This window comes from Neomonachus schauinslandi, chromosome 1 (genome assembly GCF_002201575.2).
Source record: "Neomonachus schauinslandi chromosome 1, ASM220157v2, whole genome shotgun sequence".
Lineage (NCBI taxonomy): Eukaryota > Metazoa > Chordata > Mammalia > Carnivora > Phocidae > Neomonachus > Neomonachus schauinslandi.
Genome location: NC_058403.1, coordinates 117520307 through 117534049, shown reverse-complemented (window position 1 = coordinate 117534049; position 13743 = coordinate 117520307). Strand labels below are relative to the sequence as shown.

The 13743-nt window shown below is 36.0% G+C and overlaps 1 protein-coding gene across 2 annotated transcripts in view; it reads right to left on the bottom strand.

Annotated features, from left to right (window-relative positions):
* ATR (ATR serine/threonine kinase) overlaps positions 1–13743 on the bottom strand; it is a 91361-nt gene that overhangs the window by 17304 nt on the left and 60314 nt on the right. For both annotated transcript variants that reach the window (XM_021678730.1, XM_044915331.1), the window contains 6 exons: positions 13194–13353; positions 10762–10941; positions 3712–3854; positions 2715–2812; positions 1959–2191; positions 884–1018 (listed from right to left, as the gene is read on the bottom strand). In XM_021678730.1, coding sequence (XP_021534405.1) covers positions 884–1018; positions 1959–2191; positions 2715–2812; positions 3712–3854; positions 10762–10941; positions 13194–13353 — 949 coding nt within the window. The remainder of the gene's footprint in view (positions 1–883; positions 1019–1958; positions 2192–2714; positions 2813–3711; positions 3855–10761; positions 10942–13193; positions 13354–13743) is intronic.

Sequence of the window (13743 nt, the reverse complement as noted above, 5' to 3'; positions counted from 1 at the left end):
TATATATATATATATATATATATATATATATATATATATATATATATGTTTAGGGATTTTTTCCCTTCTATTTCCTTGAGCAAAAGAGTGTGTTACTCCTGTAAGCATATTCATACTCTAGACACAAGTATACTGAAAAAAGTAGTTATTAAACTAGATGATAACCATCTGCTTAGTTCCCTAGAACACTATCAGCACCTCTATTTCCTTGAGCAAAAGAGTGTTACTCCTGTCAGCATGTTCATACTCTAGACACAAGTATACTGAAAAAAGTAGTTATTAAACGAGATGATAACCATGTGCTTAGTTCCCTAGAACACTATCAGCACCTCAATGCAGGAGAACATGCCTTCTTTATCTTTGTTTCACTTAGCATTAGTGCCTGTCAACAGGTAATGAAATAAGTGTGTACTGAGAATGAAATGAAATGAAAACCAAAACTCCAATCTTCTTTCCTCTCATATATGTAGGTTAATATATATAAGTTTTGAAAATTTAAAGCTATGACACAAAATAATAATAGAGACAACTTTGAGTATTTTACATACTTATATTTTTACAGCTTATTTCATATCCCTCTACTTAAATTATTTCTAATTAATATGGATAATTTACTCTCAGAATCTACACTAAGAAAAGCTTTAGAAATTTTAAAGTATAAATTTGAGAGAGGGACATGTTAGAAATTTTAAAAACCTCTTTATTAAGGTAAACTGCATATATTTAAAGTATATAATTTAATGAATTTTTATGTATGTGTATACCCACTTATGTTTGAATTTTAACTGATTTAAGTCAAATGAAAGAAAACCAGCTAAAATCAGAGAAGTTTTATATAAATGATCCAACACTGGTCTGTAAGTAGGAAGATTTATGATCATACCGGTTTATTGCACAATTCCAAAAGCTTGTCTGTTAGGCGAGTTGCATCTCCAATAAATTTTTCTAAGGATTTTTTCATATGAATAGCTTTATTTAGGATTTCCTTGCATCTGTTCACACGCATGGGATAAGAAGACTGTCATAAAAGAAATAAATGTAGTTTTATACAAGATCTTTTTAAAAAACCCAGAATTTTGATAGACACAAATCAACTTAAAAAGTGTTCATGATGAGAATTTATGTTGATTCAAATTTCCTGGAAATCAATTTGGCAATGCTCTCAACAACCATAAAAATGCTGTTATCCTATGACCTCATGAATTCCCTTCTTAGAATCTATCCTGGTGGAATAATCAGAAATGAGAATAAATATAAATGTGTCTAAATGTATTTATTACAAGAGCAAAAAAATGGAAACACAACAGTTAAATAAATTATTGAAAATAATTACTATAGAATTTTACATAATTATTAAAATTGTGTCTTCAAAGAATAATTAATGCATAGGAGCATGCTATGGTAACAGTGTTAGGTGAAAAATATCAAATTATTTATCTCTATAATCCAAATTTGGCATTAAAATATGCATAGAAAATACACACACAAAAATAGAGAAGATCAATAGTAGAATTAGTGAATTTTAGTTTTCTTTTTTGTATCTGTGTATTTTCCAAATTCTCTAAATATTTACAATTAGATATATTACCACCTTATAAATGCCCATTAATAATGCAATAAAGTTTTTCTATTATTAATAGTTTAAATACTTTGGATAAAACACTTTGAAAAAATAGTCTACCATTTTATACCAAGCACTAACAGTTTATTTGACTTCATAGAGAAAAAACATGCTGAATTCTTTGATCTTAACATACTAGTCCTTTCATTTGATATGGTAAATATTTCTGAATTTTAAAATGATACACAATGCTTTAATTTCTTTTTTTCAAATATTTAAAATTTATGTTTTGCTATTAATCTAAGAAAGAAACACTGGAACTTGCATCTTCATATTAGCATTAAATAATCAATGCCATATAAAATGGAAAAAGACACTGTCATGATTACTATATTACCTTTGACACAGCTGTCATCATCCACATTGCTTGTTGAGGATAGGCAAGAAACACTTTGGCTATAATTTCCATCAAGACAACAAAAACCTCATCATGAGAATGACAAATTCGGGAGATCAACTGTGAAAAAGCAGTCAAAAACTGATATGGTGCTAAATGATTTGTGTGCTCTGTGATAACCTTGTTTATTTTAGCTAAATCATTTCTCATTTGTACACGATCGGAACGGCCAGCTGGAAAAAAATCAAAGTTAAAAAAACAGAGAAGAAAAAAACAGTATATCAGTTCATTTTACAGAAGAAAAATTCTGTTTGAAAAACAACTTTACAATATACATTATTCCCACACCCAAAGCTAGATCACTTGCCAAACTGTGAACATAATTGTCTTTGTCTAAATAGGAAAACATATTTAGAGCCATTAAAAAACTCAAGGGCTATTAATTTTCACTAGAAACACAGAACAAACCACATTCCACTAAAATTTTTAGGGTACATTATTTGGCTTAAACTAGTTTCTCTCAATATGTGTTAGGTTCAGGAAGGAATGAGCAGATTTTAATTTGCAGCCTTGAACTGCAACATGTCTATGTGTTTAGTGTTTCTCCTCTTTGTTAACATTCTTGCTCACACTTATATTCAATCTAATTTATCAAATTCATTCCTAGCTTTTTGTAAGTTAGACTGTCAAGACAAATGTGACTTTATACCAAAGTTAAAATTTTATCCCTTAAAATTTTTACATAAAAAATGATACCTTTTTCCCACTCGTATGCCTTAGCACCAAAATCAAGCCATAGTGATAACATTCGTGGCATTGACTGATATATGAATTGGTTTCCATATTGTAGAGATCTGCAATTATATAGAAAAGATGTTATTAACATAGTGCTTTTTTCACATTAGATGGATTAAAATGTAAAGACTTAAACTACCACTTGACAGATATAAACAGAAAATGTTTGCAGGATCAAATAATTATCTAAAAGTATCCTTGACATGGGGCACCTGGGTGGCTCAGCTGGTTAAGCTGCCTTTGGCTCTGGTCATGATCTCAGGGTCCTGGGATCAAGCCCCACATTGGGCTCCCTGCTCAGCAGGGAGTCTGCTTCTCCTCCTGCCCCTCCCCACCTCGTGCTCACATGCTTGCTCTCTCTTTCAAATAAATAAATAAAATCTTAAAAAGAATGAATGGAATGTCATTATTACTTCTTAGGAAATATGTGAAAATATAAACAGGCATGAGATAATACACTATGTGAGTACAATACACTAATATATAAAATCAAGTTATATTTTACCTGTTATCTAGTCTAAGAGATAAGCTCTTTCTACAAGACTAATGTGAAAATCATTTACATATATAGTATTTCTTAGCAGAATGGGCAGGAAGGAGACATCCCATTGGTAATTATAACCAATAAATATATTACATTTAGGATCTTCTGGAATTCTAGTGTGGGGGACTCAGGAGATGAGGGTCTGGAATGGGAAGGACACTTAATTTTCATTGTATAATATTGGTACTATGGAATTTAAAAATATAAATGCAATTACTTTTTCCATTAATAAAGTTATTTTTTAAACGGAATAAAGAATGCTACAAAGAAAAAATTTATATCTCATCTAAGGTTAAAGACTGAATCAGTGGTAAAGCAGAAAACATCCTGAATACACTAAAACCTGTGATAACAGTTCAAGATCAAGAGTCACTCTGACATATTTAATCAGCACACATCAGTTCTCACACTTACCTGCCAAAATGAAGAACTATATACCGAATGAGATCACCCTGCTTTTCCATTTTGTTGTCTGTGACCATGGGCATCAATTTGTCATAGTACTTGGCAAGGTAAAAATGCCCATCCTCCCACTCTGGCAGGAACAAGGTCACATCCTGTAAAAGACAACACTCACCTAAGAAACCCCCATACTGTACTGGGAAATAAAGTATGAATAGATGATTAGGGATCAAAAAGTGTAAGACCCACATGTAGGCAGAGCAAAGCCAAAGGCAGAGTGACTCTTTCATTTGGATAAAGAATTCTCTTAGAAAGGTTTTCTCAGGATGGCTGGTTGGTTCTGGTGAGTTGTCCACTGGCCAACATGAAATAGTGTTGGGATAATTAGCTAAATAGGGAAAGAAAACTCTATTTACATTGCTACTTTATATGTCATCAAAATAATTTCCAGATGGATTAAAGTTTTTATGAAAGTACTTATACGTATATTTTTATTATTAAAAAAAATCTCAGTGAAAAGAAAATATCAAAGCTCAGAGGAAAGGACTGACTTTAAGAGCATAAAAATATGGTTAAAAAAATTACATCTTATTTTTCTCCAAGATCTTTCATGGGTTATCACCCTTCTTCTCAACACCTTTAAAATCAGGCTTCTAAGAATTCACCTCTCATTCACTCCTCAAACTATTTCTTCATGGTTTCAGTCTGTGGCATTCCCCAAAAGCAACTCCTTAAATCTAAAAGATCTTCCCAATTCTGATCTCATTTGAACTCTCTTTAGCATCTGTTTCTGTTGTCCACACCATTTCCTCTTTGAAACACTTTCTTCCCTTAGCTTCAGTGAGGCCACAATCTTCCAAGTTTTCTCCTATCTTTCTGGCCACTCCTACTCTGTCCCCTGTCATTTCCTTTCCCTTTCTCTGCCTTTTGTTTGTGTTTATTTTAAAACAATACTATTTGAAATGTGATGGAAAACACATAGAATGCTGATTGTAAAAAAAAAATTTTAATGAAGTTCCACACTTAATTCAAGCAAGTATGAGAACATAGTTTGAACTAGGAACATAAATGAGATCTTGAGTTTCCCCTGAACCTAATCCTGCAAATTTTAGATGGCAACCTGCCTGTGGATAGAGAGAATGACATGACCAGATGTAAGGAACAGATGCTGGATTCATGTGCCCAACCAGCCACAGGGACAAGGCTGCCAGTATCCCTTTCCCATCTAGTCATAGAAGCAAAGGGAATAAGGAAACATAATAAAATTTCTTTTAAAAAGATATCTTTCAGTCTGGTTTAAACCATCATTTTACCCTCCTTCTTTCCTCTTATCTGTCTCCTCCTTCCTTCTTTTCTGGTTTAAGTTTTTAAAATTTATTTTGGAAAGTAAAATTTACATACAGAAAAATACACAAATCTTCTAAGTATAGCTTGATCAATTATCACAAAGTGATCACATACAAGAACTCCAGGAACACAAGCTCTCCTATTCACCCTCCCAATCACTACCTCTTTTCTTTTCCCTGAAAATAACCACTGCTATAGAGTGAATGTTTGTGTCCACCCACTCCCAAATTCATGTTGAAGCCTAATCCCCAAAGTGATAGTATTTGGAGGTAGGGCCTTTGGGGCGTGATTAGGTCATGATGATGGAACCCTCATGGATAAGATTAGTGCCTTTATAACAGACACCCCTAAGAGACCCCTCACCCCTTCTGCTTACAATAAGATGACAGTCTATGAACCAGGAAGCAGGCCCTCATCAAACACCAAATGTATAGCACCTTGATTTTACTTCCCAGCCTCCAGGACTGTGAGAGTTGTTTAAGTCACCCAGTTTATGTTTTATGTTTATTATAGTATATGGTTCTTATAGCAGCCCAAACAACCACTATTTGAATTTCTAATACAGTAATTTTGTTTTGCCCATTTTTGAATTTTATATAAATGGAAACATACTACATGTATTATTTTCTTTTTTTATTTTTAAAGATTTTATTTATTTATTTGACAGAGAGAGACACAGCGAGAGAAGGAACACAAGCAGGGGGAGTGGGAGAGGGAGAAGCAGGCTTCCTGCGGAGCAGAGAACCCGATGCGGGCTGGATCCCAGGACCCTGGGATCATGACCTGAGCCGAAAGCAGAAGCTTAATGACTGAGCCACCCAGGCACCCCTACATGTATTATTTTCTATCCAGCTTTTTTCATTCAACATTACGTTTGTGAAAGCAATGGAAGCTGTTGCACCTAACTTTGGCTTGTTGGTTTTCTTCGCTACATAGTATTCCATTATAGGAATACGCTACAACTTGTTTATCCATTCTTCCCCTCCCCCCAACCTCTTGGTTATCCATTCTGTAACCAACTGACATTTGAGTTACTTCCAGTGTAAAATCTACAAATGATGTTGGTATATACATTTTTGAACATATTCTATAGAGACAAGTAGAATGGTTGGGTCACAGTATTATCACCTTGAGGAGATAATGCCAAACTGTTTTTCAAAATGATTATACCAATTTATACTTCCAGCAACATTGCATAGGAGTCTAAATGCTCTAGTCTAACATTTGGAGTTGTTAATCTTTAAATTTTAGCTTTTTAATAGGTATACAGCATTGCCTTGTAATGTTTTTAATTTGCATCTATGCCTGTCTACTATAATTCAATACATTTTCTTTATTTGTTTTTGGTCATTTATATATTTACTTCCATAAGTCTTCCATACAATTCTTGTCTCAGGTTTCTTATTGACTTTTAAGAGTTCTTATTGTATTCTGGATACGAGCCTCTTATCATTTACGTGTTCCAAGTATCTTCTAATCTATGGCTTGCTTCTACATTCATAATGGTATCTTTTCATGAACAGAAATTCATATTATTATTTTTTTTTTAAGATTTTTTATTTATTTATTTGAGAGAGAGAGAATGAGAGAGAGAACACATGAGAGGGGATAGGGTCAGAGGACGAAGCAGACTCCCTGCCGAGCAGGGAGCCCGATGCGGGACTCGATCCAGGGACTCCAGGATCATGACCTGAGCCGAAGGCAGTCGCTTAACCAACTGAGCCACCCAGGCGCCCAGAAATTCATATTATTAATGTGGCAAATTTATCAATCATTTCTTTTATAGTTGGTCATTTTGGTCTGTTTAAGAAGTCCTGACCTACTTCTAAGTTTGAAGATACTCTCCTATATAATGCTTTGGAAACTTTATCATTTTGCCTTTCACATTTAGATCCACAATCTACCTGAAGTTTACCTTTGTTAATGGTGTGAAGAAAGGATCAAGTTTGACTTTTTTTTCCTAAAAGATAACCAAATGATACAACACCATTTATTAAAAAGACTATTCCTAGGGGCGCCTGGGTGGCTCAGTGGGTTAAGCATCTAACTCTTGATTTCGGCTCAGCTGAATATTTCCAGGTCTTGAGATCGAGCCCCGTGTTAGGCTCTGCATTGGACATGGAGTCTGCTCAGGATTCTCTCTCTCTTTGCCCCTCCCCCACCCCCAACCAGGCGTGCATGCTCTCCAAAAAAAAAAAAAAAGACTATTCCTCATGGCTACTTAGGCCATCATGACAGAGCTTTAGGTATGTAGCGAGAGTAATCAGATTCTAACTTTGGTATCATGAGGGCATCTCTCCCTCCTCCTCCAACCCAGGCTTCAGTGCAAGAGATGTAAGACCTGGAATATCTGCTATAAATTTTGCTGTGGGGGTGCCTGGGTGGCTCAGTCGTTAAGCGTCTGCCTTCGGCTCAGGTCATGATCCCAGGGTCCTGGGATCGAGCCCCGAATCAGGCTCCCTGCTTAGCAGGAAGTCTGCTTCTCCTTCTCCCTCTCCCACTCCCCCTGCTTGTGTTCCCTCTCTCGCTGTCTCTGTCAAATAAATAAATAAAACTTTATAAATAAATAAATAAATAAATTTTGTTGTGAAGAATTAGTGAGTTTTTATGTGCCTCACAAGTTAGAAGAAATTCAGATATCTCCAACTGGGAGAGTGAAACTTATAAAGTATGACTTTAGGATGTGCCTCATTACTACTTCCCTTTAGTACAGTATATACATATATATATATATTTTTTTTAAGATTTATTTATTTTGAGAGAGAGCACACGGGAGGGGCAAAGGGAGAGGGAGAGAAACTTTTTTTTTTTAAGATTTTATTTATTTATTTGACAAAGAGAAAGAGAGCACAAGTAGGCAGAGCATCAGGCAGAGGGAGAGGGAGAAGCAGGCTCCCTGCTGAGCAGAGCCCGATGTGGGGCTAGATCCCAGGACCCTGGGATCATGATCTGAGCCAAAGGCAGACACCTAACCGACTGAGCCACCCAGATGCCCAAGGGGGAGAAAGTCTTAAGCAGACTCCACAGGCTGAGTGCGGAGCCAGACACGGGGATCCATCTCACAACCCTGAGATCACTAGCTGAGCCAAAACCAAGAGTTGGTCACTTAACTGTCTGTACCACACAGGTGCCCCAAAGTACTGTATTTTTGTAAAAAGGTTTATTTATTTTTTTGAGAGAGAGCGTGAGTGAGCACATGCGCAGGGGAAGGGGCAGAGGGAGAGGGAAAGAATCCCAAGCAGATTCCGTGCTGACTGTGGAGCTCAATGCAGGGCTCCACCTCACAACCCCGAGATTACTACCTGAGTCGCAATCAGGAGTCAGACATGCAACCAACTGGACCTCCCAGGTGCCCCAGTGTATTTTTTGATGAGAAGAAGCAAGGTTAGTTACTTTGGTGGCATGGTACTTTCGTTGTCTTTTTTTTTTTTAAGATTTATTTATTTATTTGAGAGAGAAAGAGAGAGCATGCACGTGAGTGGGGGGAGAGGGAGAGAGAGAATCTTAAGGAGACTCCCCACTCAGCATGGAGCCTGACTCAGGGCTCCATCTCACAACCCAAGAGATCATGACCTGAGCCAAAAATCATAAGTTGGACACTTAACTGAGTCACCCAGGCGCCCCTCCATGGAACCTTCTTGTAAACAAGGCAACAGGGGCTAGGCTCCCACTATGTATCCTACTCAGAACTCATCACTGCCAGGATCTAAATATGAGTGTTTGTTTCACCTACTTTAGAGCTCTTGGTCCCATTTAGGTCTTTCTTTCTTTAAATATCTTCCATTTATCTCCTTACCATTGTCATGTTTTCCTCTAGGCTTAAGCATATTTATGGTAGTGATTTTATTTTTTTAAAGATTTTATTTATTTATTTGACAGAGAGGGAGAGAGCACAAGCAGGGGAGCAGCAGGCAGAGGGAAAGGGAGAAGCAGACTCCCTGCAGAGTAAGGTGCCTGATGCGGGACTTGATCCCAGGACCCTGGGATCATGACCTGAGCTGAAGGCAAACGCTTAAGCAACCGAGCCACCCAGGCGCCCTTATGGTAGTGATTTTAAAGTCCTTATCTGAAGCATATTTATGATAGTTGTTTTAAAGTCCTTATCTGCTCATTTCATCATCTCTACCATATCCGGGCCTATTTCTATTAACTGATTTTTCTTTTGTGTATAGCTCATATATTCCTGCCTCTACATATTTAGAGTAATTTTTTACTGGAGGCCAGACATAGGTCATTTTATGTTGCTGAGTTTTAGATTTTGTTATATTCCTTTAAAGAGTGGTAGACTTTGATTTGGTAGGCAGTAATGTTACTTGCAAATCAGCTTAATCCTTTTAATGTTTTGATGCTTTTGTAGGATGGATGTAGAGTAGCCTTTAGTCGAGGGCTAATTAAACCCACTTCTAAGGTGTGACCCTTTGAGAGTCTCTATATATTACGTATGCAATGAGGCCTCTTGCCTAGCTGGTAGAATTCTAAATGATTCTCAGTGCTATGTAAGCTCTGGAAATTGTTCTTCTTACAGCACTTCCTAACATCCCCATCCCTCAAATGATTGTTCTTTCCCTGGTAACTGTTTCCTGCCAGGCCTCACAAAGTGTTGAACTATGCACGTGCAGCTTGGGATTCGGCCAAAGACGCAGGTGGATTCCTGCACAGATCTGGAACTGTCTCTGTTGAACTCCTTTTTCTCACTTTGCCCCACAAATTCTAAAAGTCATCTGCTCTTACTTTATTATTTCCAAGCTTCTACATTCTTTGTTTTTACTTTTTCTGTTTTTCAGTTCCTTTCCTAACTCCTTGAGATGAATACTTAGCTCATTAATTTTGGGGCTTTATTTTCTTCTAACATACACAAATAAAATTTCAAATTCTCTTTAAGAATGGCTTTACCCTTTATCCGAATCCTACAGGTTTTTTCTTTTTTTTAAGTTTTCTTTTTTTTTAGTAATCTCTACACCCAATGTGGGGCTCAAACTCATGACCCCAAGATCAAGAATCATATCTCTTCTGACTAAGCCAGCCAGGTGCTCCCCCATACTACAGGTTTTGTTATGTCATATTTTATTATCATTCAGTTTATTATAATTATTTTATAATTACAGATGACTTTTAAATTTCCACTGCAATTTCTTCTTTGACTCATGCGTTATTAGGAAGTAACTCCCTTATAACACCATCCATGTAAAGCTTAATACTTAGTAAGGAAGGTTTACATTCTGTTTCTTTAAAAAATTTCAGGATACAATGTGGTTAACTTTGAGGAAGGTGAAAGGGTGGGTCACAGAGTGCTAATAATATTCTACTTCTTAACCTGGGTGGTGGTTTCTTGAGTGTATTTGCTTTGTGATAATTCTTCTTATGCTTTCCACACACTAAAAAGTAAAAAAGTTTCCTGGCTATTTTTAAACATGTATTCTTCCATATGGACTTTAAAATCATTTTATACATTTTCTAGGGTGCCTGCGTGGCTCAGTTGGATAGTGTCTGCCTTTGGCTCAAGTCATGATCCCAGGGTCCTGGGATCGAGACCCACATCGGGCTGCCTGCTCAGCCAGGAGCCTGCTTCTCCCTCTCCCTCTGCCTGCTGCTCCCCCTGCTTGTGTGCTCTGTTAAATAATACAATCTTTAAAAAATAAAATTATTTTACAGATTTTCTAAACAAACAAAAAAAAGATCAAGTTCCTAATGAAACTGCATTATACATATACTTACCTTATATTTTTTCATAACTGCATTGCTTTCAAAGTTAGCTGTTTCTTCCATAAATCGGCCCACTAGTAGCATAGCTCGACCATGGATTAACATGTTCTTACTCTCAGTTGGGGTTTTATTTTCAGGAAAACATAATTCAACACCCTTCTGAAGAACAATTAGTGCCTGATGAACATCACCCTAAAAGGAAAATGGCAACAACAGCCTTTTAAGATATTTGTTTTCTGAAAAACAAAATTATTAGTACTTGAAGTCCATTAAGTATGTTTTATGTATAAATCTTTGTAATTTCATGTTCATCTCTCATTTCCCTCCTACAAAAGTAAAATCCTAAAAAGGAAGCAAAGCTCCATTTCATGTAGAACTCATATTCATTCATTCATTCACTCATTTTTACAGTCAATCAAAGTACAAGGAACTGAAGATATATGTAGGTGACTGGGGATAAACAAACATGAATAAATCAAAATTTCTGGCTTAAAAAAGTTCATAGTTCAAGGAGGAAGTAGACTATGTAAAACAGCAACACAATGCTAAAAACTATTAACAGGAATATATATGGGTACTATTAAGGACAGAGAAGGAAGGGAATCTCCTAAACCTATATGACGATACAGGAAAATGGAGGAGAGCAGCACTCAGGAAAAGTTACCAGATAAGGAAAATTTGAATTAGATTTTAAAGAATGAGTAGCAATATTCCTGGAAGTGAATTCAGTGAAGGACATTCTTGGTAAAAGGATAATAATTTGGGGCACCTGGGGAGCTCAATCGATTAAGTGTCTGACTCTTGATCTCAGCTCAGGTCTTGATCTCAGGGTTTAGGGGAAAAAAAAAAAAGGAATAATAACTCTACTTGGAGAAGTTGAGTAGTCTGGTTTTAGCTAACGCCTAAAGGGTTTATGAGATAGTGAGTGATAAATGAAGTTGAAGAGGTAGACTGGAACTCAATCAGAAAAAGCCTTGTATACTTTCTAGAGGTCAGACTTAATCATAAAGGCATGAAGAATACTTCAAAAGATTTTAATAAGAGGAGCTACATGATTCAATGTGCATTTTAGAAAGATCACAAACTGCAGTCATGTGCACAGAGAAATAGGGAGACTAAAAAAAAAAAAGGTATTAATATTATTAGAGACTATAAATGCTAAGGGCATGAATGAAAGAGAGAGGATTCAAAAGATGTCTTCTTATAACTTTCAAATATGCAGTAAGGTATTATTAACTACAGTCACCATGCTGTACATTACACCATGACTTGTTTATTTTATAACTGGAAGTTTGTATCAAAATATCAAAAGATGGGGCCCCTACGTGGCTCAGTTGGTAAAGCACGCAACTTTTTTTTTTTTTTTAGAGAAAGCAAGTGTGTGGGAGGCTCTACCCTAAGATCATGACCTGAGCTGAAATCAAGAGTCAAAAGATTAACCGACTGAGACACCCAGGTGTCCCAAGCCTGCAACACTTGCTCTCAGGGTGATGAGTTCGAAACTCAGGTTGGAGGTAGAGCTTACTTAAGGAAAAAAAAAAAAAATCAAAAGATATTTCTAAGGAAAATTTAGTCTCCACTTGGATGTGGAAAATGAGGGAAAGGAAGGAGTTCAGATCTGATGCCCAGATCTCTGTCTCAGATGAGAGGATACAATAGAGTCCTATTTAGAAAAACAGAGAATACAGAAGCAGTTATTGAACAGTAAATGATACTGCATTTTCAACATATTGAATTTATGGTATTAAAATACATAGACTAATGCTAGCTCGGAAAATGACCAGGTACTGACAAGTATAAGGTGAATCATTACCTTCGCCTCCACAATCACAGATGGTACCAGCTATAGTTGCTAAATGTCAATTTCAGAACATGCAATGCTTACTACTAATTCTAGACTGGTGGCAAGCATAAGGAGATATGTAAGTAATAACCATTTAAATCTGGGGCATAATCTTTGCAAGTAGTTCAGATACTCAAAAAGCCTCTTTCTCATTTACTATTGCTTCAATCTGGGGATTGCTGGGGACTTTTGTTCTTATGCTAAGCCCTTCCTGATAGGCTAGATTAGAAATTAATCTTGACAATAAAACTGGACTAATTATCTACCAAGGATATAAGTAGGGAACAGTGTTATTTTCATTTAACAAATATCTTTTGAGTGCCTACTACATGCACCCTGTATATATATAGGAAGTAAAACCAAAGCAAAAATTGGCTGCTTCCCTCAAGAAAAAAAAAGGAAAACAGATGAAAACCAAAAGAACTGCCCTTTCATCTTGAAATGGAAAGACGTTTAGGGACTTCAGGAAAGAAGGAACGGTTTCTTCTAAATTATGGTAGAATGATAAAGATGACAGAAAACGATTCTGAACGTGGATTAGGGATCATTTACAACAGAATATATACATATATATACACGATGATGTTCTCTTGGCCATTACCTTGGACCATAGCCACTTTGCCCTTTCCACATACAATTCAGCAAGTCGTGATTCTCCAGCATTAAGGAGAGCATTGTAGGCTGTCTGGTGGTGACCAGCTTTTCTAGCGACTCTGGCACTCTGCAGCCAGCATTCTCCAACCATTTCATTGTAATCTGGTCTAAATGAATGTGACAAAAACAGGGGCAAAGAGCATTTTTAAGTATACTCAACAATTTAACTTAAACTATCTCTTCCTAACATGGAACCTTATCAATATACTATTTCAAAGAAATCAAAGAAGATTAATTTGTTAAAAAACTAATTTTAATTTTCTTAGCGTGCTCAATTTTTGTCAATTACAAGTCTATGAAAACTATAATACTGACTTTATATCTGTACCTCTCCCAGATATATTAACAATAAAAAAAGATCTATTGCATATAAAAGTAATTCTCAAGTTCTAGGTTCATTTCAACTTACATAGTATTGCTTTGACAATTGATAATAGAAAAATATAGATTCAGAGAGAAAATTAAGAAAGATAAATATTCCCAAGTAATAAGCAAAT